The sequence below is a fragment of the Peromyscus leucopus genome, chromosome 6 (genome assembly GCF_004664715.2).
Source record: "Peromyscus leucopus breed LL Stock chromosome 6, UCI_PerLeu_2.1, whole genome shotgun sequence".
Lineage (NCBI taxonomy): Eukaryota > Metazoa > Chordata > Mammalia > Rodentia > Cricetidae > Peromyscus > Peromyscus leucopus.
The window spans coordinates 35455514-35481256 of record NC_051068.1 but is presented as its reverse complement, the minus strand read 5'-3'; the positions used below and the strand labels follow the sequence as shown (position 1 = coordinate 35481256).

The following is a 25743-nucleotide window of genomic DNA, read 5'->3' as shown; positions in this document are numbered from 1 at the left end:
CTTACTCTGTAGCGCAGGCAGGCTTTGAGCTGGAAATCTTCCTGCCTTAACCTCCCAAATAGCTAGGATCACAGGCCTGCCATACTATTTTGGTCTACCCTAAATAGTATTTCTTTGAAGCATTTCAAATTTGTATTTCTCTACTTTAGCTGTTTCATATTATCAACGTATGTAGTGTTATTTTGTGGCTGTTGTTGCTAATCAAGAGTGTAAAGTTAGGAGTCATGATTCCATCCTTAAACTTACCTGAAAATTCTTAAACCGCTTGGTATATACCAGAGGCTTTAGCTGCTGTTCTAGCTTTCTGGAGGTTTTGCCCGAGACTTCTTGTTTTCGTTGCTCACCTTCTTGTATACTGAGAACTGGAGATGTCGTCACAGGCCTAGGTGCACTGGCACACAAAGCAGGGAAAGAACAATTCAGAATGCTAGTGACTCACAGAGATGGAGAGAACGCTCCATAAGCCAGCTCTGTTGTGTTCAGTCGGCTGCCTTCTGACACAGCACTAAGCATTGTCTTTAAAATAGTGTGTGTGGTTTGTATACTGTATTGCATAATGTGTATGTACTATGTAATGTGTATTTATATACTGCTTTACTATATAATATAGAGGGTATATCTAGTATAGACATTTTATAAAATGTATGTATGTAGATAAATGAAAAATTACAAAACATCTCAGTCCCAACAGGGTGGTTCACAGCTGTAATCCCAATAACACTTGAGAAGCAAAGATAGGAAGATCACCAGGGGAATTATAGGCTATCCTGCACCACAGAGTGAACCCAGTCTCAGATGAGGTGGAGACATAGAATACTGAAATATTTTAAGAGAGTAATTTCTAGCTTCCTCAGGATTAGAATACTACTCAAAAAACATAGAAAAGTGAAATTAGTACGTGTATATTTGTTAAAGATTTCATCTGTGTCACTGACTGCCAAACTAGGTCATTAGGAATCTGTTTCTTTCTTACTAGACCTCCCCTTAGATAGAATTATATATGTCAGTTTGTCAAAATCCTTGTCCATATGAATTCATTTCCTTCTTGCATATAGTTGTATGCAATAGTGCTTTTGTTAATGGCAGTTGAGAGAGAGTGGTACAGCCTATGTGCAAGAAGAACATGAAGACAGTAGTAGTGGTTTGGTAGGGACAATCACCATCAACCTTTTGCTTTAGTTTTCTATTTGCAAATCAGTTATAAACTTTTCTAAAATTACTATTACTCATATTCTGTCTGAAATATCACTGACTTTCTTTAGTAATGCAAAGTGACTCAACAGATTTTTTATTTCACTTAGGGATTTGAGGGCACAGGCAAGGCTTATGTTTCCTTGGTAGGCCTGTACCAGTGCACTAAAATCACTGGAAAATAAGCAACTGGACACCCTTCCCCCGCCCCCCAAAAAAATGAGTTCACCTCTAGGAATTGCCGTAGGTGTCCAATCCTTTTCTAGTTCCTAAAAACAATATTTTGTTCTTACAGGGAATGTGTATATCTTGTAAACAACATTAGAAGTAGGCTAGTGTCTTGTGCTTATTTGTTGCGTAGTGATGCATGCCATTTTCATTTGTACACTGCTTTGTAGAAATGCCAATTTGTGTGATTACTGAGCATTAACCCAAATGGTCCTGAAAGAGATAGTTTAAGGCAGCTTCACCATACCAGATTGCCAACAGCTAACACCTAAAATAATATAGTTTGCCAATCATGAATCCTAAGGGTCTCAAATACAAACTCACCAGGACAAATAGCAGGCCAGAGTTGCCATGGAAAACGGAGGGGTCAGTAAGGAATCTGAAAGTATCATGTGGGTGAATGGGACTTTCTGTTCCCTAGATAATTTCTAGTTAAGAATGGTGATGGTGTAGTTCTAGAGGTATTTGGAAGTACGGTGTTAACAACTCCACAGAGTGAGCAGTATTCAGAAAGGTTCAGAAGAATGCAATGTAATTGCTGATGACCAGGTCATCTTGGATCATTTCATTGGGAGTCACTACTACCCTGTTGCATGACTTAGCCATCTTGAGGTTCTCCTTCCTTAGAGGGCCCTGTGATAGGCCAGTTTCAGCTGGTGGGTAATTAGCCTGATTTGTCCAGCTGCCTTGCAGCAGAAAGGCAGGCTAGCAATTTGAGGTTCCTTATCCCTGTTGAGAGTCTTAAGACAGTTCACCTGAGCAATATGGGGAGCTTCCTCTTAAAACACATGTTAATGTTTTATTTAAAATAAATGAAGGATTTTGAAAATTGTCCCAGTAGCCTTCTGATCTTTACATAGCAAATGTTTCTTTTGTTAGAATGAAACTCAATTCCCTGGACATTGCATTTAAATGGCCTCTTCTGTCTTATATGAACACTAACTAGAACCTGACCTCGGTTTCTTGTGGACAGATTTTCTCATCTTGCATGTTCACATTGAAAACATTACCCCTTGAAGACTATGAAATCATTTTATTCTTTATGCTACTAGAAAAACAGACTTAAAGGATGTGGTGGTATGCCTGAGACAAAAAGAGGTGGATAAATGGGGTTTTTACTCAAAAAAAAAAAAAAATCTGCCTTCTCTGAGGAAAACAAGAAAATCAAAAGCAAATTGAAAATCAAACATACCAACACCCAGACTCTAGCAAAAGGCCTTTCTTTTGCATAGTTCCAAATGTAAATCCTTGAGACCTTTAATATAACTAATTATTTGAAGGGAAGACTAAAGGTTTCCCCTTAAGTAGTTTTCCCTCTCCTTATCAAATAGTCATTCCTCCCCTTCATATTGATAGTAGAATAAGATCTATCTGATTAGTCAAATATGACCGAAGTATAAGGCAGACATATGAAAGAGACTAAATGAAACCCATGATTTTATTCAGTTAACATATGCTAATACAAAAATAACTATATCCCTCCTAAAAATTACTAGATAACATCAACTTGAGGTTTTAAAGTTCACTGTGTCACTCCCATAATTACCAGTGTTCATCCAGGTTAGTTTAGCTCTGCTGGAAAGGAGGCAGTCAATAGCTGTCTTCAGTGTCACATCCTCAAGAGAATTCATTTTCTCCATTGCTTTTACAGTGAGTGTAGCTAAGAAATCGGAGTACCAAAGAACACACACTTGCTCTGCCACTAAGTGGTTGCTTGATTCTGAGAACAACCACCCCTCCTGGCCTCTATTTTCTTATCTTATAAGGGTGTGTAATTGTGATGCTTTTCTCGTTTGGAGTTTAAGAGGACTAAATAAGCTAACATATGTGGAATGACGCTCACTGGATGTCATAGTTGCCATCCTACCAACTTATCTCTTGGGTTATACTGAGGTAACAAACAACCTGAACATCTCAGGGATTCAACTCAAGAAAATCTTATTTCTCACTCACATCCAGGTCCAGCACAGGCCCTCAGAATAGCAATGCTCCCAGAAGTCACTTAAGCATCTTAAATACTGGATGGTGTGTCGAGGGAAGGAACATGGTGCCTATGCCCTATCCACTGTCTCTGGGAGTCTTGTCTGAAAGTAACTGGCTGCTGCTCACAAGTAATTGGCCAAAAAGTCACATCAGCATGCTTTTCTTCAACATGCATATAGAGTTAGGCATGGTAGCCAACTCTTGTCTCCCAGCATTTGGCATACTGATGCAAGGGGATTGATCTTCCTACAAGGTCAAGGCAAGCTTGAGCTACATAACAAAATCATGTCTCATTAAAAAAAACAAAACAAAACAAACAAAAAAAAATGAAAAAAAGCTAGATGGGAAAAGTACAATCCATAGTGTGTCCAAAAGGAGACAATGACACCTTTATCTTAGTAATAACTTTATTATATTTTATAGACTCTACTACCTACCCATTTAAACTATATAGTTCAGGTACTCAAATTAGGATAGCACCATACTGAAGTGCATAGTTCAGGCTTGGTATGTAGCTCAGTGGTGGAGCACTTGCCTAGCATATGCAAAGCCCTGGCTTTAGTCCTTAGTACTGCCCCAAACAAGGAAAAAAAGACCAACAGACAGACACAAACTCCAGTCTTTAATATGCAATCTTTTATTGGCATATATTCACTGTATGAAGTCAAAGTACATTATATACTTTGTGCCTATTTATGTGAAGATAATTTTTAATTACCAATCTGTTAGACACATGTTTTTGTTTGTTCTGGGCAAGATTAGACTTTATACATGGATTTGGGGGGTGCGGGGTCTAGACAGACTTTCACTATGTAGCCCTGACTAGCCTGGAACTCACTCTGTAGACCAGACTGGCCTAAAACTCACAGAGATCTGCCTGCCTCTGCCTTCTGAGTCATATACAGAATTCTTGATATCATTCATTACTAGGGGTAATGCATGTTCAGGTGTCTCATGTGTGTTTTTAGTAAAGTATCTGTTTTTCCTGACTCTAACCTTTTATCTGATCTCTGGAATAATTTTTATTGCTAAATGTCCAGCAGCCAGTTACCATCTGGTTTTGTTTTATAATGTAAATTCAATCTCCTGTCTACTTTATAAGAGTAATGTTGGTTAAACGGTGCACTGCTCGTGGCTGGCCACTGCCCGAAGCAGCCATGCCAGCAGAGGAGAGTGCTGATCAGAACAATCAGAGGCCATGGTTACCTTTTAGAGCTTTATTGGGAGAGAAGGGGGAGAGAGGGGAGGGAGGGAGGGAAGGAGGGAGGGAGGAAGAGAGGGAGAGAGAGAGGGAGGGAGGGAGAGGGAGGGAGGGAGGGAGGAGAGAGAGAGAGAAAGGAAGAGGGAGAGAGGACAGAAGGAAGGAAGGAGTGGAAAGGAAAGAGAGGGAGGCACACAGAGGGCCCACCCGCTTTTTAGGCTGCGATGCTGTCGCAGGCTGATGATGTAATTAAGGACAGAATCCTTACAAGTAATCCATCCCTTAAAAAAAAAACCTTAAGCACCATAAAAACAAAAACTAAACAAGAAAATCAAAACTGTAAGCAAGCCCCCAAGTTAATGTTTTCTTTTTTAAGAGTTGCCTTGGGGGCTGGAGAGATGGCTCAGTGGTTAAGAGCACAGACTGTTCTTCCAAAGGTCCTGAGTTCAATTCCCAGCAACCACATGGTGGCTCACAACCATCTGTAATGATATCTGGTGCCCTCTTCTGGCCTGCAGGGACACATGTAGACAGAACACTGTATACACAATAAATAAATATTAAAAAAAAAGAAAGAGTTGCCTTGATCGTGCTGTCTCTTCACAGCAATAAAAACATGACTAAGACAGAAGTTGGTATCATGAGTGGGATATTTCTGTGACAGCCTGACCATGCTGTTTGTTAGAGGAATATGGAAGACTTTGGGACTTTGGACTGGAAAAGGAGTTGTCAGGGCTTAATGGGCCATCCTGGTAGGAGCATAGAAGACAGGGGTGAGGGCTGTTTGAACTTTGGGGGCCCAGCTCAAAGAGGTCCAGAGGGGAAGAATGTTAGTAAGTAGTGTAGAGTTGGTTCTTGTGATACTTTAACAAGGTGGATGCTTTTTGTCCTTGTCCTAAAATCTTCTGAGGTTAAATTGAAGAGGTTTAGATTAATGACATTGGCAAAGCTACACAGAGAAACCCTGTCTCGAAAAACCAAAAAAATAAAATAAAAGCCTGGTGTTAAATGGAATAAAGGGAGTGATGACCTCAGGAAACTTTAAGCAGTGAAGAAAACTACCAACAGCAAAAAGCTGATTCAAATGCAGTTGAACAAGGAACAAGTTCCAGCCTCATCAAGCAACAGAACGTGGCAACTCTAGCCACATGGTTCTAGCTTTAGAGTCAAGAATACAAGGAAGGGATTATGGAATCTCCCTCCAAGACTAAGGAAAGCTGCCAAGGCCAGGCATGTGTCAAGGGTGTCCCTGCATGGAGCTCCAGAGAGGACATTGCATGAAGCTATGAAGTTGAAGTCTGGACTTGTTTTGAGACCCCAAGGTGTTGGAGATGCCAGAGTTGTGGGACACCTGCTGAGGAGAGTTGCTAACAAGGAGTAGAACAAGCCAAGAGAAAGAAGTGTGTTGCAGTCAACAAAGCTGAACAGAGTTGGAGAGCTGAAGAGCATTTCGACATCAGATGTGGAGCTGCAGAGTTTGGAGTTTGCCCAGCTGATTTTCTGTCTTGTTTTGATCCAGTATTTCCTCACTATGCTCCCTTCCCTGCGTTTTGGAATGATAATGTATATCCTGTGTCATTATATGTTGAAAGTATGTGATCTTTTTTATTTTGATATTTATAGGGGTATTAGAGCTGAGAGATTGCATGAATCTCAGAAGAAACTTTGGACTTTGAAACAAATTTGAGACTGTTATATACTATGGGGACTTTGAAGTTGGACTGAATGCTTTTTTGCTTTATGATATGGCTATAAGCCCATGGGGGCTGTTGTGGGGTATTCATCAAAGAAGACTGCTCGGACATGGGTTTAAGCCAATAGAAAGTCTTTACTAGCCAGCCAGTGACTACTACACTGGGTGTTCAGGATCCCAGTGTAGTACTGAGCCTTTCTTAGGGTGAGCTTTTAAGCACAAAAACCATATTCTAGGTTGGCATACTTCAGTTAATAAGAACAGTTATCCAGAAGCAGAACTACAGAAGCTAAAAAGCAAGGTTAGTACATTTTGAGACTTGCCCAGAACTATATAGACTTTGATGAATAAGGCCTTTGTTTTAGTTTTGGCAGGTGGTGCTATCTATGTGCTGAGTTTTACAGTCTGAATGGCATTTCCATCATGGAGTCAGTTGTGCTAAGTAAAGTCTTAGTGCCTACTAAGTTCTGTGGCCCTGTTACAGGGTCCAGGAAGTGGAATGTGGTAGTTTGAGTAATAATGGCCCTTATAGGGTCATATATTTGAATGTTTAGCATCAGGGAGTGACACTATTTGAGGAGGATTAAAAGGATTGGGGGAGAGAGCCTTGTTGGAGGAAATGGCTGGGGTAGGCTTTGAGGTTTCAAAGCCCATGCCAAGCACAGGGTCCCTGTCTTTCTCTCTGCCTATGGATCATGATCTAGCTCTCAGCTACTGCTCCAGCCCTCCTTGCATGCTGCCATGCTCTTCACCATGATGATAATAAACTAAACCTCTGAAACTGTAGGCAATCCTCCAATGTTTTCTTTTATAAGAGTTGCCTTGATCATGGTGTCTCTTCACAGCTATAGAACAATGACTAAGATAAACCCTCTGAAACTGTAGTTACAGACAGCAAGTGCTCTAAACCCCTAAATCATCTCTTCAGCCCCAGGGTATAGGTATTTTGAAGTTAAAAATTATTCTGTTACCAAAAAAAAAAAAAAAAAAATAAGCCGGGCGGTGGTGGCGCATGCCTTTAATACCAGCACTCGGGAGGCAGAGCCAGGAGGATCTCTGTGAGTTCGAGGCCAGCCTGGGCTACCAAGTGAGTTCCAGGAAAGGCGCAAAGCTACACAGAGAAACCCTGTCTCGGAAAACCAAAAAAAAAAAAAAAAAAAAAAAAAATATTCTGTTGACTCCTTGTTGAAAAGTATACTTGTTCCAGACCTGATATTAGAGATCAGTAGTGAGCAAAACAAAAACAGGCCCTGCCATATTCTCCTGTAGTGAATAAACTCTATGAAAGCCTTCTGCATGTTTCTACAAATAGTGCTGCTTACAACAGTCACAGTATCATTTTTTTAAACTGTGTTAGTCTACATCAGCAAACCTAACTTTTTAAGCTGAGGTATTTACCACCAATGTTTGTTGAAGTTAAATTGAAAACCAAGTTCCATTACAAAATACTGCATTGGACATATAATATGCATGTTTCAAGTAGTTCCTAATATGCACTGTGGGTTGTAATAATGGTTCAGCATGTACAAGACAATGTTATCCAATGATAACCATAGTTGTTAATGGTTTATATTAGCTGAAAGCTGTAAAATCATCTGAGGACTCTTAGCGTTAGAATAATAATTTACCAAGACAATTACCACATACTGGAAATTTTTCGCAACTCTAATTTGGTATTATTAATAATGGATAAAATTGCACTTTTCTCAGGTTGCTGTGGGCAGCAGGGATTTACTTCAATGAATATTTCAGCACATCATTTTAATCATTTCTCCACCAGATCCACATGGGCAATATTTTATTCTTCTTAATTTAGTCTACTAAGCCACAGACATTAAATTGCAGACTATTTGTAGTAAGATCTAGTCTGTGATTTACAAGCTTGTTATAAAGTGTAAAAGAAAGAAAACTGCCATTAAGGCTTGCAGTTTGATGTTGTATTTGTTACTGAACTCCCCATGATCAACGTTTTGGTAGAGAAGAGAACACTGAAAAATAAAAAAGAAAGAAAAATGGCCAAGTGTTTACAGTGTAAGAGAATAAAGTATGAGAATGCAGCTATTGTAACTTGTTTGATTGTGATAGTAAAACTCATACAAACACAACTGTCTTAATTTTCCAGAGATACCAATGAAATAAAATTTTAATTTTAGGGAACAAGTGAATGTCCAGTTTTGACTTTTTGTTAATAACATTAATGTCATTTCTTTCCCACATCTAGTCAGTTGCATGACTTTTGGCGTCTGGATTACTGGGAGGATGACCTTCGTCGAAGGAGAAGATTCGTTCGAAATGCCTTTGGCTCCACGCATGCAGAAGCACTGCTCAGATCTGCCATGGAGTACGGTGAGTGCCACTGCCTCCAAAGCAGGGCCCTCCTGACGGAGGAGAGGGCTGCTGTAGAAAGGATTTAGTTTTTCAGTGTTACGTCATAGTCACTGCGTTAAGTGTCAGGAATAACATGTCTTGCCTTGCCCTTTAGGACTATCTGAGTCAAACTGAACTCCGTATTTCTTAGATTTATTTAAGAGACTTCATCTTACCATAAAAGATTAAAATATTCACATCTGGTCAAGATAGTCTAAAACTGTAGTAAAATGGATTTTTCAGTGTCTCTCAAACTTTAATGACCACAAGCCATGTAAATATGTTATAATACTATACTCAGGGGTGTGGGTGTTTTGTGTTTTTTTCTACCCTGGGTACTTCACGAGCCCTGCTGCAAAATCTGTGTTTTTATCCATCAGTATGTGTGTACCCACATATACATAGATAGACATATACAGTGATCTCTATTTACATATGTATATATAACTGAAATGTTATATTAGTAACCTATATATTCCCACCCTATTTTTTTTAAGCTCAGAAAATTATCAGGCTGGGGAGATCAGTCAGTAAAAGTCTTGCTGAGTTCCTCTTAAAAGTAGGACACAGAAGCATACATCTGTGACCCCAGAATTGCAGAGCCAGAGACAAGCAGATCCCTGAAGCTCACTGGCCAGCCAATCTAAGCACTCAATAAACTCCAGATTTAGAGAGACACAGTTTTATAAAACAAGGTGGAAAGTAATCAAGGAAGGTATCCATGCATACATGCATACATTCACACATGCACACACAATTGAAAATGGTCAACAAAGACATGGGTGCCATCCACATGCACATACATGTGTCCACATAACCATGTGCATTGTGTATACATGCAAACACATGCATATACATATACCACACACACGACACATAACTAGACAGTCTTCTGTTCAGCGAGTTCAGCTCCCAGGCTTCCAGTGGATTGCCAATGAAGTTTGTCATAACTGTCATACATTCAGTGTTACCAACCATCACTGCCAGAAAGCTGTACCCCAATTCTCTTTTTAAAGATGTTTAGTAAAAATATTATAGTTTAATAAAAATGTTACTTTAGATTAATGTCTAATAGGTTTCCTTAATTACATTTTTGTTTACCCACTTTTTAAATTTATTGCATTTATTGTGTGCATATGTGTGCTCATGCTCGTGTATGCACAAGTACAGGCACATATGTTTACATGCCATAGCTCATGCGTGGAGGTCAAAGACAGCCATTTCTCTCCTTTCAGCGTAGGGGTTTTGGGGATTCAATTCAGGTTCATCAGAGTTAATGGCAAGCACCTTTACTCACTTAGCCATCTCACTGTCCCCGTTTACACATTTTTAAATGCTCTTGTGAGTTTAAGGCTGATTGGCTATGTCAGAATTTCTGATGCCGTCTATCCAAAGGTAACAATAATGACCCCTGTTGTGTTGTCCATTTTTAACTCTGGAGTTACTTGCCATACTTATTTTCACTTGAGAGTAATTAAGTGAACTGTCTATTTTAAAGTTTACAACATTTGGTAAATAGTTTTGCATCATGGTATAGTTTGTATCATGCCATACAATTCTTATTCTTAATGAGGTGAATGTAAAAAGTTACAAATCATTACCAAATAAACACTGTACCTAAGGGTTTCAATGCAACCATTACCCTAAGAAAAATTACAAAGTAATTATACAGTGGAAGTAAATATTAAAAATGTTTCAATAAATCATAAGAGTCCTTACTATAAGGAATTCTCAAATCAACTCTAAAGCCCGTCTAAGGATTTTAGCACCCTAAGGATTTGCAGCCAACTTAAAGAGAGTTGTTACATTCATGATTCATAGAAACATTGCCTATACAGGCAGCGTATACTTACTAGTACCTGGAACTGGCCTGGAAATCACCATGAAGATGACCCTGGCCTGGAATTCATAGTTCCACATGCCTCTGCCTCTGGAATGCTGGAATTAAACATGTGTGCTTTATTTACTAATTTAAATTCAGCATGAGTTTATCTCATTTGAAAGTAGACTTGTCTGCAAATAATTTGTAAGAGAGTTTAGGCTAAGGAGCATTGGTAATAGTTATAAAAGCTTTAATTCTGTAGAAGCTACCGTCCATACTCTACAGGTTACTTCAAAAGGGCTTTGTTATGAAAATACTTATTTTGTTTCTGCTTTAAAAATGGGTCTCTTTGTGTTTGATTTGTATTTTTTTTTTTTGCCTTAAAAATCCCTGTGATGGAGGTTCATATTTTAGTCACATAGAAACTATTGTTAATAAACCTGGACTAAAATAAATAGTGCTCACATCTTGAAATAAATGAGCCATGCTGGAAAATCTTCTGTGTACTACATGGGAATTTTAAAAATGCTATTTTCATTAATTTTAAATGCTAGATGATGATCAGTATTCAGGATCTTTTGTCCCTCTTGTGTCAGGTTCCTTGATGAAGAGAAAGAAGAGTGTTTTTATTTGACAAGTATTAAGAACAAGCATCATATATTTAAAACACCTATACAGTTCCTGTGGTAGAGTCACATGATGATCACTCGCCAGGGTTCAGGTCATGGTGTGGAAGACCAAAGATAACACACCACAGATCTCCCTCCCTAAACACTTCCCGGGTACACCTTTTCAAATGTCTGTGGACCTCAGGAACTGAGGAGAGGGTTGGCAGTCTGAAAAGGAGCAAGGGACAGGAAAATGGATATATTCCAGGGAGGAATATCTGCAGACAAATAAAGGGAAGATTACAGGCACCCAGGACTCCCCACTTCTTCCAGACCTGCTTGCCCCCAATCTGCACATGAAGTACTTCTTCAGAAGAAAGAGGAAGTAACTGCCAGTAATGATTACAAAGCACTTCCTTCAATAAAAATAGATGCTGGGAGGCTTAATTAAAAGCAGATTCTGTTTTTAAAGATAAGTTTTATATTCAAAACATCTATATAAAGCCAAAAAAGAAAAGCCAAACTGTATAAAACCCAATCCATTGTCTGAATACCCTGTCAAACATTATAATGTCTTTATGTATGCAAAGTTTGGCAGGGTGCAGACCAACAGCCGCCTTGTAGACCTGTGATGTTGGGTACACAGGTTAGGGTACCGTCATAGGACAAAGCTATAAATTCCCAAAGTCGACAAATTGAAATTCAATGTGTTCCTTCTTCCTTGTCAAATAATTGCATCATTTCTACCTCCCTGTGATAAAATGTTTTAAATCCTAACTTGCCATTAGGCTTTGAATATGCACAGATCTCAGTTGTGGATTTTGGTGAAAATGATTTTTCATTTATCCATGTGATAGAAACATAAATGTTTCAGGAACAAAATACTGGTAACTTCCAGTGTGGGTAAAAGAACTGTAATCAGTGATAAAATAGTCAAAACTGTTAAAGACTTGTAAACTGAGAGAGGTAACCTTTCCTTAGTAGGTAAAACATGTCTGGACGCCAAAGCCCAAGTTAGTCATCTGTTAGCGTGGATCATGAGTTTGGAGACTAGGAGCCTCCATGAGGGTAACACAAGTAAAGCAGAGGCAGTGGACGACTTCAGGTTTCGTGGCAATGCCTTGGATCACTTGACCTTTCTTGATAACCTAAGTCCAGACACACGGTTTGGATTACCATAGAGTTGTATTTCCATGATGGGAAGGAATATTCAGCTGTAGTTCAGATTTCATGGCACTATTATCAGTTTTCTTAGAGTCTCAAATGAAAATGTTAATTCTGTCTTTAAATGAGTAAATAATCAGAGTTGGATATCGTTTTAAGGAAACAAAAGATAATAGTTTTATTTCATAATGATTTTTGAAAGTTTGCTCCATGATTTTATTATTAAAACTTGTAGCTGACCTTTTTCAACTGGAAAATAGCCTGTGCAGCGATGAAATTTTTCCTGCTTTTTAGTAACACTAATGAGTTGAATAATTTATGAGGTAGTCATGTGCAAAAGATTCAGTATGATTTGACACAGTCTCAGTCTCTGGTGTTGGAATGTGATTAATAAAAACCTAGAGGCATGTAATTTTTTTCTTGATGTTTAATGTGCTAATTTTGCATGTACTGAATGTGTTGTTTAGGTGGTTTTTAGTGGTAAAATCTCTTTCAATTTAGAATTTAATTATCAGGAGTTTTATAAACCATAGCAGTGAAATTATGTAAGAAAGACGTTTTAAAATTCATCTTCTCACCTGCATGGTTTATTCTTTGGACAATTAGCTAATAGGTAAGTGATTGAAATAGTGTTCTAAGTGTTACATATTAAAACAATACCTAGACTCTTCAACTTCTGGTACATTCTAGTGTGTAAAGGTACCTGCTGACAAAAATAGGGAAAACTCTTAGTAAGTTTGGATCTCTTTGGTGAGTGTCAGTCATCATTTAGGCTTCTGTTTCTCTTCCATAAAATTACAGTGGAGCTCCATTTCATCAAAGGCTAAGATCGCAAGTGCTTCATGTCTGTGATCAAAGACATCATCTTAAATAGGTCTGATCTGGCACTGCAGAGAAGGGCAGGCTGCCGCAGCCTGAGGGAGGGAAAAAAAAACACAGAGCAAAGATGACAAAGTTAATCAGTCATTTCTTTGGCAATAAATAATAAGATATGCTGAGAACTGCAAATGAGAACATTCTTAGGTTCCTCAGAGATCTGTCTGCTTAACACCTGATTTATCTAAGCTTGTGAAGCCATCAAGTTATGACCTTGATGCACAAAAAGCAGCTCTGTAATGAGCTGGAATTAAATTAGTCTGCTGCTGAATGCATGGCTACTGTAATGTGTTACATGCAGTCCTCAGAAAATAGGAAGGCACTGAGAGTAGAAACAATGCTGTGCAGCAATGCAGCCGTTGAGGAAAACCATGACATTGTCTGTCTTCATTCTTCCAAGAGTTTGCAGTCATTACAGCATTTGAGAAACCACATCCTTACTGTGTAGAAACATGAGTAAACCTCCCGCTTTAGTTGGTGCATTATAAATTGGATCTCTGTATTCGGAATAAAAATTAGTGGTTTGAATGAGGTTCCAGTAAAGACTGAAAAATTAATGATGCAATTGTTTTAAGAGAAGGAAATACCTGCAGGCAGTTGTCTGCCAGCCCTTCTTGACATCACCTCATAAGCTTAGACTCCTACCCTTGACTTTACCCTATGGTTTTATAGGCTAGTAAAATGACTTAAATAGATTTTTAAAAATGCAGTCATAAAGGCTACAAATATGCTTATAGCACCCATTTACACATACATGGTATTTCTCATATCAATAACTATTCCAACAAGCTACCTATTCTTATGTTGAAGATTCAGGCACATAAGATTTAAGCAGATTCAGAAGTTTAACTGTGCTAATTGAAAGGCGCTTACTGAAGAGTTTCTGTGTACCACACATGTTCTAAACACTGGGTTTGGGAGCAGGGCATTCTAACCCACAGAAGCACAGGAGACAGGCTGACTAGAGAAGGTGTCACTGAGAGTAGCTGACTTACAAATTGCCTCAAGAGAATAATCTGCATTTACCAGGTGAGCAGGGAAGTAAGGGTAGAAAGATAGAAATCCCCAAGATAGGAGGGAAAGGAAGATGAAGGGAAGAGAAATCGCCAATATGGGGAGGGAAGTGAGTAGAACAGAACAGAGTAGGCTAAGTTAGGCTAGGCAAGGGTAGATAGAATTCACTGACATGGGGAGGCTTAAGGCCTTGACTTGATGGACTCTGTGTTTGTATTAATGACAGAAATTCATAAAGTATTCGTATTTAAGACTGGGGATATATGGCCCTGAGCAAGTCTTTGCAGTCAGACTGTAGCTATGAATACAAAACTTTTTATTTTAGATTATAAGTAAAAGAATAATGTATATCAACATATATGGAAAAAATAAAATAATTTTATTTTAGATACCTCATATTCTCAAATAAAATAAAAACCACTTACAAACCAAAATCCGATTTCTCTGCATATCCCATTAGAGCACCCATGTTTTTGTAGAGCTGAGTGCTCTTTAAAACCCAGTTACTGTCTTGTACTTATTTGATGAGGTCCATGTACTGCATTTAACCACATACTTGATGAGTTTGGGAAACTGAATTGAAGGATGAAGTTTTCTAAAGTCATAACAGCAAGTGCAACATTTTTAAGATCTGAAATTAGTTGTTTATATTTTATTTTACTTAGAACATCCTGAGATGCTAGAGAGAAAGCTGGGGTAAAGTTCGTCTAGTGGACTTATGCCAAGTTACAAGGGGAAATATACTTCTTCATTAGTTTGCTTATTTTAGACCAATTTCTGGCAACATCTACATACCACTGCATGAGTAATACATGGACAGAGTATAATAGGTTGTGGTGATATTGTGTTCCCCAAAATATTGTGCACCCTAATAAACTTATCTGGGGTCAGAGAACAGAATAGCCATTAGATACAAAGGCTAGAAAATGGCGGCACACACACCTTTAATCCTAGCATTCCAGAGGCAGAGATCCAACTGGATCTTTGTGAGTTCAAGGCCACACTGCAAACAGCCAGGTGTGGTAACAAGAGCCTTCAGTCCCAGGAAGTGATGGCAGGAAGGAGAAAGGTATTTAAGGCATAAGGATGAGGAACTAGAGCTGGTTAAGCTTTTAGGCTTTTGAGCAGCAGTTCAGCTGAGATTCAGAGGCTTCCAGTCTGAGGAAATAGGATCAGCTGAGGAACTGGCAAGGTGAGGAAGCTGTAGCTTGTTCTGCTTCTCTGATCTCCCAGCATTCACCCCAATACCTGGCTCCAGGTTTGCTTTTATTAATAAGACCATTTAAGATTCGTGCTACAATAGGTATTTGTTTTGCAGTTGACTATCAGTGTTGTGAGCCCTGTGAAGATCATATGTCTGAGTGGCAGTTGAAAACATGAACTGAATTCTTCCAAATCAGTGAATAGAGTGGGTGTGTGGAGTTAAGGTCAACGCCACACAGAGTAGTGTATCCCCAAATGGAGACCAGTAGCACATGAAGGAACCAGAGGCTGTTATGGGGAGATGGCATGAAAATGAGCCTGTGAACAGAGAGCTGTTGAGGGATTTATGTTTGTGAAAGGACAGACCACAGAAATGAGGTGACCTAGTGATGTGGTAGGTGACTTAAGCTCACCCCAAGCACCACCGGCCATGCTCTGTGTGCACTTGACCCTATGGAACATTCCCTTACATGCAGTTTACCTGATAATATCTGGTAACTCTCACAGCACGTTACCCATGAAGATGTTGTAATATAGGCCACCTCAGTGTCACTTATGGGCTTTATATATTGTCACTTCTGAAAACATAATGTAGGTTTATTTTTTCAATTTATTTATTTGTTATACTGGCTTTATTTCTATTTATTTTTTATTCATTTATTTATTATTTACTTATTTTTTGTCGACTTGGGTTGTTCCTAGGGCACCAACCCAAGTAAAGAATCATTCTGTCCCTGAGTTACATCTCCAGCACTTGGTTTTATAAAGTGCTGTTAAAATAGCCTGCACATCATCAGCATCCTAGCTGTGCCTTATTTTAGTAATAAAGAGAAAGGAGTTAGTTACCATTTTCTTCCTCCTCTCTCAGCCCGTTCAAAGCACCCTCTACTCCTTTTCCAGTAGTCTGAGATACTAGAAGCAGATTTCCCATGTTGCTGTAGGAAGTGCCGCACCCTTCAGTTTTTGCTTATGTCATCTACTTTATGTTTTTTCCTTCTCAAGATGTGCTGATTCCAGGCTTACATTCTGCTCCTGTCTACTCCTCAGGGCACAAGATTTAGCAGGCTTCTTTCCTTTCCAAGTTCCCTCCCCAACCCATCCCTCTCTTTTCTTCTAAGGAAATAAAATGCTTAAAGAAGGAGGGAATGACCCACTGTTATTCCATTTCAATACACTCATCTCCGTTCACTATTCTTCTAATCACTTTACCATGGGGATCAGACTCTGTGGTGAAATGAGGCAGAGTTGAGGACACATTGTCCTGACCTGTATGATACTTAGTTCCAAACTTGATCAAGAGCAGTATTTGTTTTTCTTCAGGTAAAATGTGCTACGTGGCTTGCAGTATAACAAAATCCTGTTCTAAGTAATTATATATCACCCTAACTTCATGGCTAGTCACAATTCTACTGAGAGATATCATAAACTGCATAAAGAGTTAGTATGGTATATATTCTTCTAAAAAGCATAGAATACAGTTTTCTAGATTGACTGTTAGATTATTATATTAACATTTCATAGTTATATTGTGCTTAAATCCACTTAAATGCAGTAACATTTCTTGCACCTTTTTAATTGCATTTTTTCTGTTTAAAAATGCTATTTATAAATATCCCCTTTGCTAGTCTGCTGTAAAAAATATTGCTTACATATGAATATTTTGAATTAGGAATAAATGAAATTCTGGTTTTTGCTGTCAGAACCAAATTGTGAAAATGTATTACATGTCTTTGAAAATCAGTATACTCTATTAGCAGGCCTGTCAATATAAAAAGGGTCTCCCATTTCCACCTCCTGCTCTAATAACCTGTGTTACTCTCAGGCAGTTCACATAATCAGAGTATATTGTCAGCTTACTGGAGTTGGGGAAGCATGAAATGAAAATCGCGTTAATATTGATCCAATTCTTTTACTTGCAAGTGTCCTTGCTGTCCTTTTCCACTGAGCAATAACTGTTGGTGTTAGGTAGCCATTTTCCTCTCTCTTTCTTAAATTCTAGTCAGTTGTTACAAACATAACTAATCTGCATAAGGGTTTAACACTCAGAATAATTTCTATGGACACTGAATCTTAATTCACAGATTGCTAATAGTAAATGATTACTACACACCAACATTTTCCTCAGGCTGTTCAGAGGACAGCCTACCTGAAGGGATAAGGGATGTCTGCACATTCCTCCTTGATAGAAACACAAAGGATGCACTGCTCCCATTGTATGCAAGGTAATGATGTATCATCAATAATGATTCAAGTCCAAGTGCCATTTTTGAATCTTTTATTTTATAGAAGCATATATAATATCTATTTGTGATCACTCACTAAACTCTTTGTCAACAGAAATGAATTATAGTGGGAATGATGTTTAGATCTTCCTCACCTGGACAGAAATACCACAGCTAAAAGAAGGAGCATGAAGGCTGATCTTGCAGCTTTTACATCTGACTTATTAAACTTATCCATTAATCACTCTGCCTTTATATGAAGATGTCAAAGTAACACACAGAAATTGTCTGTTTGAGTGTGAGCAGCCTGTTTCATTTGTGGGGACATTTTTTTTTCCAGAAAAGTTTATGTAGATGGAATGAAGGTTCTGGGTGATGGATCACATATAGAAAGAGTAATGTGCCTTCAGGATTCCAGTCTCTCTAATGTATAGTGGAGTTTTCACCATTGGGATTTTCCTGGATTTTTTCAGGGTTTTTTCTTTCTTTTTCCTTCCTTCCTTTCTCTCATTCTTTCTTCCTTTCTTCTTTCTCCCTCTCTCTTAGTATTCTATTCAGACCATGTCTCACTTAAAAATAATCTTTCCTTTTATATCTCTATCTTAAGGAGGAAATATTTGTTCTATGTTTAAAATCAAACTCTAAAATTACATCTGAAATTTAAATTGCTTAGAAGGGAACTATTTATTTGTTAGTGGGTGACTGCCATGGCAAATTTCCACATAAGTGCCTTTAGCTTTTATCTCACACATTCACTAAGCCCAGCACCCAAAGTTGGGAGCAGTAAATTTCTCTGTGATTTTTTACATTCCTTCACCCTTTGCTGTCCAATGTTCAGAACTATATGGTGCTCAGTAACAGACATGCATGTCATCACATGAGATCTTATAACTATACCTAATTAGGGGAAAGGTGCATTTATCTTGAACTCTTTTTCTTTGGGTGGCAGTTAAATAATATTGTGTACAGCTACAAAAAGCACCATCCTGTAAAGGTATTTGTTGCTCTGACTTGAATTTTAATGAGAAAAAAATAATCTTTATTTTAGCATTTCCCAAAGTATCAAAATCATTGGTGCTTTTATTTTTTAAAAAGTATTTAAGTTTGAAGTTTAATCACAGTATTTTATCTGACTTATATTAGGGTGGTTTGTCAAAACACATTGAACAAGATAAAAAAAATTATGAAATGATGCACATTGCAAAGAATTTCTCTCTTGAAAAGAATGCCCCCCATTGAAACTAATTTCCAGATGTCTACAAACATTAGAATTTTCTAAGCATACATTTAGGCAAAATTTAAATTATGTTAAATTTCCACTCTGCCAGCCTCCCTACGAAGACCTCCTTCAAAAGATGAGAAAGTACTATGTTAAACTTGTTTTTAATTGAAAAATCAGAAGGTCTTTTCCTTCAGATAACCAAGATTTTAAACATTCTTATTGTTAGAATAGCCGTGTATAAAATTTCAAAAGCCATCAGAAATGTTAATGCAGTGCTGGACAGTGTAGCACATGCCTGTGATACCAGCAAAGCTTTGCTTGGAGTATCAAGGCTGGCCAGGCCTTCCCTGTGGGCTCAAGGCTTTGGCAACTTTTTGAGATCCTGTATCAACATTTAAAAAAAAAAAAGGAAAAGGGGCTGGTGATATAGCTCTATTTTAGAGTGCTTCCCTAGCATGCATGAGGCCCTAGGTTAAAACCTTTGACCCCAAAACTGAAGAGATGATGATGATAAAAATAAAATATAAAGTTGGTGCTTGTATAGCTTGTTTAATAATAACTTAATGAATGCAATGAATAAACTGGTCCCGGGTGGGGGGGGGAGCAGGGGAAGTATTTAAATGTCAGCTGTCTGCACTATGTTCTGTTTCACAAGAACTTAACAGCACATGAACTGCATATCTTCTTTGTTCAGGAAGCATCTCTTTAGACTAACTGAGGGTACATTGTGCTTTGTAATGATTATGAGCAGACACCTTGCATAGCATGGTGGGCGGAAATATTCCACAAAGCCAAGGGCACTGATGTTGGCCAGGCAGTGCACTTAGGATTTCAGAATCAGGCTGATCTTATTTTAGGTTTATGACTCTTACATTTACCTACTTTCTCTTCTCCCTTTGTATAGATCCAGTAATATCATGAGAGGCAAAGCTTAATTTAAGTTTAATGAAGTTCAAAATACATAAGCATCCGCTATCTCATCTTAATTTTGCAATAATCCCTTGAGATTTAGGTTGGGAAAATACTCATTATTCTTTCACAGATTGGAAACTGAAGTTAAGAAATTGGTGGGTTTTTTTTTTTAACATTTATGGTGGGTATAAAAGAAAAGAATAAAGAATGATAAATAGTAAAGTCCAATTTCCTATTATGGATAAACTGAAGGACACGCAAAGAAAAGTAACTTAAGAAACAGTGTATAGGAGAATTAGTGGGTGAGTTATAACAATATTACTTTCATAACAAACGTTTGTTTACTCAATGCCTGAGCTATAAATTAAATTACACTAAGAAAGTGAGGATGTAGATCAATTGTAGGACACTTGCCTTGAACATTCATGGCCCTGGGTTCCATCCCAAGTACCACACCAGAACTAAACAAAGGGGAGAGAAATGCCACTAAGAAAATCTCTAAATGAAGCATTTCAAAATAAAAGATATAGGTTTAATATTTAACCCACACAAGTTTGACAACATGCAATAAGCCAGATGGACAAGGAAATCAGCTGTGCCAGGCTCAAGGCTTAATCACTAAGCCCTCTTCAGCCCTGCGACTGCTGCTCTTTTTTAGTATCTACAGTTCACTGTAGAATAATTGCTTAAATGAAAATAAATCATGCTGTGTTTTCCTTTATGGTATTTTTATCAATATAAAATAATGTAATAATAACAAACTAATTGCTAGATCTTGATTTTTTTTTTAAAGACATTGATAGTATCACCCGAAGCAGATGTGCCCATTCTGTCAATGTATTTTAACTTAGGATTGTTTAAGACAATAAACACTGAAGCAATAGTAATAAAGCTGTAAGGTGCTGGCCTATAGCAGCAATGCCGGAGACAGTTTTCCTGTCACTTCCCTTTTAAAATTTCCTCTGTCAGAGCAGATGATTTAGCTCAGTGATCGAGAGCTTGCTAGCTCTTGCTAGCATTCAGTCCCTGGCAAGGAAAAAAAAGTAAATTAGTTAATTAGCTTAAGTAGAATATACTTGGATTCTCATGGTTTCCTGGTTATTAAGAGAAACTTATGAAGGAAGAAAGTCTTCAGGGCTGCACATTGTCTCTATAACTCTATGAATAAGTCTATGGAAAATGCTTTCCTGTGTGTAAAACATGATAGGAAATGAAAACTAATCTATTTTTGCATTTGACTTCATTCATCCACAAGTCTGTGGTACTTTTTTCTCCTGAAACTTTACATTTCCATGCCATTTTCCTATCTTCTCTCCTGTCTGGCTGTACTCATTTCTTTGTGATTCCTATTTCCAGTCTAAAGCCCTCCTCCAGTGGTTTGTGGCATTTGCTCGTTAATTTCTTGATGAATGGCTAAAGAGGCCAAGAAGTGCGTTCAGTTCAACATGTCTTCTAAGACAGATGATCTCAAATAAATTCTCCTCTCAATCAGATTTTGATTTGTTAGGTGATAAACCAATTCTTTCTAAGGACAGTGTTTACAAGCCTTGTAATGAGACAGCCCTCTGAGACCTTCCTCCTTTTGCTGTAATGTTGATGGATGAAACTCTAATTCATAAAGGATATTGTGATTGAAAAGCACCTTTAAATCTCGTATACCCTAATCTAGACAAATGTTTGTTTCAGTTCCACAAAACTGGTAAGTTCACTGGGCTGCAAGCTGCTAAGACTTCAGCAGGCTTGATCAGCTCTGTGTGTGGGTACCTGTTCCTTTAGCAAATATCATGAAAAATTTTGAATGTTTTCTGCTTCAAAGCTAGAAGAGATCAGACAAAGCTTGATACATTTCCAAGCTCCTTCTATTGCATGTTTTTTACAAGTAGATTTTATTGTGGTAACATAAAGTCACCTGAAACTGCTCCTCTTTTTACATGGTAGTAATACAAGGAAAAACTTGTTATTAGGCTGACTAAAACTTAATGGGCATTGTTACCTTAATGCAAATACCTAGGCTCCATTTCACATAAATTAACACAAATCAGTGAGATTCTGGGGCAATTGGGGAAATTTTGATTTAGAAATATCCAGAGATGACTCCTGTGCCTCCATTCACTCATCGAAGATTTATTAGTGCTTATTCCTTACCAGGCAATGTGCTGAGTATGAGAGAATACAGAGACAGATATGTGATTTCAGCCATCAGAGGGCCTCCACGTGTCTGTGGAAATAAATACGCAAGCAAATGCCAGGTACTTCAGCTGGAAGAATTAGGAGGTGTGGGGAGAGCATAAGGAAAAGAGTTGACAAGTTTTGAGAAGGGAATGAATGTAAACCTGAACTTCAGCATGTTTTGTGTGCACCTACTGAGTGCCAGCCCCGTATGCTGCAGAGAGGACGAAGTAGTGTAGTGCGGAGGGCAGGCTTATAAGAGACCCTGCCTCCAATATGTATCCAAAGTTATATTAGCTGTGACAGCATATGGGTTGCCTAGGACAGATATCTGAAGGAAGAGAATTGTGAAGGGCAACTAGAAATAGAAAAGGGAAAAAGGAATACCCCTTACATTGGGCATAGCATCAACACAGATCAAGAGAGATGTGAGAACATGGCATCTTCCAGAAGCTAACCTTGACTCAGTACTGCTGTGGAACAGTGGGAAGAGGTGAAGTGAGGCTGGCAATGAGAAGCTGAGGATTTGATCAGCTGTGCCAAGGAGTCTAGGTTTTACTCTGTCTACAGTGTATGTCTTGCTGAGAGTGTTGATTACAAAGCAAATGAAATGAAACAGAAATACTCAGCATACTTGTACTGTATGATAAACATTCTGAAAATGAGTTGAGGGTCATATGAGCCAATGACTGATAGTGCAGTGGCCAGGACCACACAAGATGACTCCTCAGCCTTTGACCTAGGCAGGGGGAAGTAGGAACAACCTGGTTAGCTCAGCTGGGGAATGCGTGAGTACTTGTTATGCGGGTGAAAGATCCCTGAGTTGTTTATCATTGCATTTGCATCTTTTGTTGAAAGAAGCAAGCTCAAAGTTTCTCTAATTAAATTACTGCCGGACTGGCAAAGGGATTGAGACTATTACTCCCCCTCAGACATTCCTGCTGTGCTGGGTTTGTATTGGGATATGCATCTGAAATAGTCTGTACTCTGTCTTTATTATTCCAGGAGTAAGAATCACCCATGAACAGTGAAAAAGTACCCTATGTAGCCCATGTAAAGTCTCCAGTGAGATGTTGAGTTTGCAATAGCAGTATTTGTCTCAAGTTTTTCTAAGCATCCAAGGTCACTGTGTAGCTAGCTGCATTATGTTCACCATACTAAAGGGCTGTTGCCCCTGGGGGCCTTTAGTGGCAGCTTGTCCCTGCAGCTAGTGCCACTCTGCAGTGGTTCTGGTGTAGCTGTCCTCTTAAGCATGTGCTTTTACTTTTTTGTGGCCTTTGAATCAGTTTGTATTTATCAAGCAGAATTGGTGCCCCAGTCTCTATGAAAAAGAAAAGCTATTCTGTCTCAAAAAAAAAAAAAAGAAAGAAAGAAAAGAAAGGAAAGAAAAGCTACATAGATCAGGGAGAGAAGGAAGCAGGAATGAATGAATGGTTGAGAGTGGGCTCGCGTGCTGTTTCCCAGTGCAAATTTTACAGCACCTAGATGTGCTTCCAGGAAAGCAGTTGAGTAACACCAGCATTGATTCGCTGTTGGAGGCCTGTGGAATGGGCCTAGGAGAATTGACCAAATAAATGTACTGTAAATTGTATCAGGAGAACATTGGGCCAAAGCTGCACATGTCCTGCCTGGGAGCAGCATTACCACAGAACCTGGCACCAAGCACAGCACCACCACATAGGACCAATTTCCAGGAGTATATACACTACATGCAGCATCCTGCTAGTCTTTCAAGCCTATACCAGATGCTGTAAGTAGAACACAATATTTTCCTCCAGATTGAACTTCAAGGAACACAGACAAGATTGTGTGCATGTTCAGCATGGCATACCTTAGACTGAAATGGTATGAAATAGAGCTTTTCCCATGTGGACCAATTTATGTATACATGTATGTTTCCAGTTTATTTGCAGTTTTAACAATTTTAGATTGCTGTCGCCCAAAGCAAGTATTTGAGAATGTGGAAATGCTTGTCAGGAGGTCAATTTGGATATGTGAACTAACATTGCTCCTCTGGAATAAAACCAACTTGGCTGTTTGTGTGTGCTTAATATGTTCTTTAATTTAGCCTTACTGGTATCTCTTTTGTTTTGTTTTGTTTTGGTTCGGTTCGGTTCGGTTCGGTTTGGTTTGGTTTGGTTTGGTTTGGTTTGGTTTGGTTTTCTTGAGACAGAGTCTCTCTGCATAGCCCTAGATATCCTGGAACTCATTGTGTGTTTTACTGTGGTTTTATATTATTTTGTATACCAAAGCACGATATAATTTCAGAAAATCCATTTTTATTTCGTTCATTGGCAAAGAACCCACTTCGTGCAGTATGCCGATTGAGCATCCTTCTACCTTATCTCCTTGTATTGTAGCTCCCTAGTCAACACCATTTCTTCACTCAGAAGTGAATACTTTCCTGTTTTCTTTATACCCATCTCATCATCTTTCAAAAACTAGTTTAATAATTAGTTAATTCCCACAACAATATGGTTATATAAATTAAATCTTAAAATGGTATGGATCAGAAATCTGGATTTGAAGGGAAATACAGATATATTTGTAGAGCATGCATGATTCTAGAGTCACATAGAATGGGTTATAAACTTGGTCCGATAGAGCAGGCCTGCACTCCCTGCTACTCAGAGCTGCTGAAGAGAATCACAAGTTCAAGGCCAGCCTTGGCTAGTCAGAGAGACCTGGTCTCAAAAAGTAGAAAGGGCTGTTGGTAAAATCAGGGACAGAGTATTGTAAAGAAAGTAGAAGGGTGGATTGTAGGACCACAGTGAGCCAGTAGCTTGCTCTCCCTACTTCTTCATCAGTAAAGTAAGGGATAAATCTCCTGCAACTTTTCTCAAAGAAATTCAGACCAACAAGATAAAGAAGTATTTTAAAATGTTCTGTGGTTGTAAAGAAATAGCAAACATAGCATATAGTAAAGAAAATGTATGTAATGCCTACTAAATGCAAATACATTCCCAGTAACTAAACTGCTGTTTTGGTTGCGTGTAGGCACTGAAGAAGATGTAGTGAAGTCCAAGAAAGCATTCAGAAGCCAAGCAATCGTAAACCAGAACTCAGAGACTGAACTTATGTTGGAAGGAGATGATGACGCGGTCAGCCTACTCCAGGAGAAAGAAATCGACAACCTTGCAGGTACTTGTTAATATGCTTCTGCTTGTTGTGAGGAACACATAAAGCCACTCAATTCCAACTCTATCTCCTGGTGAAGAAATGTATGCCAGTGGTTGTCATGGTATTTATTCATATGAAGGTTGATAATTTAATGTGCCTCATTCTCTGGACTTGAAGCAAATGTACTTTACTGACAATAGATCAATAGCAGCACACATATGCAATGAGGAACAGTGCTTTAGATGAGGAAATATTTCTGAGTACATATCCTGGCATAAAACTACTGCTGCCGTTGGAAGATAGGATAGGATAACAATCCCTTGACTTCTGTGTCTCTCTCTACACTGCTGACAGCCTTAGAAAACGGTGCTTCAGCAAGGTGAGCACAGGACTTGCCAGCCAGTCCAGGATGAATTATTTGGAATGTTTTGCTCTGCCCTCACACTTCTAAACCCCTATTACTACCATTTAACCTCCCAGTCCCACCCTCTACTTCTCTTTGTCCTGGTGCTGGTCTGAGGTCATTGAGAACAGGATCTGCCATGGCCTGATTGGGTGCGAACATCTCCAAGGATCAGCTAATAACCTTTGAGGTCTGATTAAAGCAGGTCAGAAAGAGACAAATACAACTTGGACTTAAAGCATGCATTGAGTCCAAGAACCAGACTGAGATTATATCCTATCTAGAGCCAGGTTAAAACTTCCATGTTAGCTAAATATGGTAGTACACTGCCATCTCAGCACTTGG

At 38.6% G+C, this 25743-nt stretch overlaps 1 protein-coding gene and 1 long non-coding RNA gene across 11 annotated transcripts in view; one reads left to right on the top strand and one right to left on the bottom strand.

Annotated features, from left to right (window-relative positions):
* Nucleotides 1–25743, top strand: part of Nbea (neurobeachin) — a 544486-nt gene that overhangs the window by 327569 nt on the left and 191174 nt on the right. For all 10 annotated transcript variants that reach the window (XM_028882144.2, XM_037206608.1, XM_028882142.2 and 7 more), the window contains 2 exons: nt 8518–8642; nt 24873–25016. In XM_028882144.2, coding sequence (XP_028737977.1) covers nt 8518–8642; nt 24873–25016 — 269 coding nt within the window. The remainder of the gene's footprint in view (nt 1–8517; nt 8643–24872; nt 25017–25743) is intronic.
* Nucleotides 12410–25743, bottom strand: part of LOC119088162 — a 33358-nt gene continuing 20024 nt past the window's right edge. The window contains exon 2 of the long non-coding RNA XR_005091756.1: nt 12410–13171. This is a non-coding gene — a long non-coding RNA (uncharacterized LOC119088162). The remainder of the gene's footprint in view (nt 13172–25743) is intronic.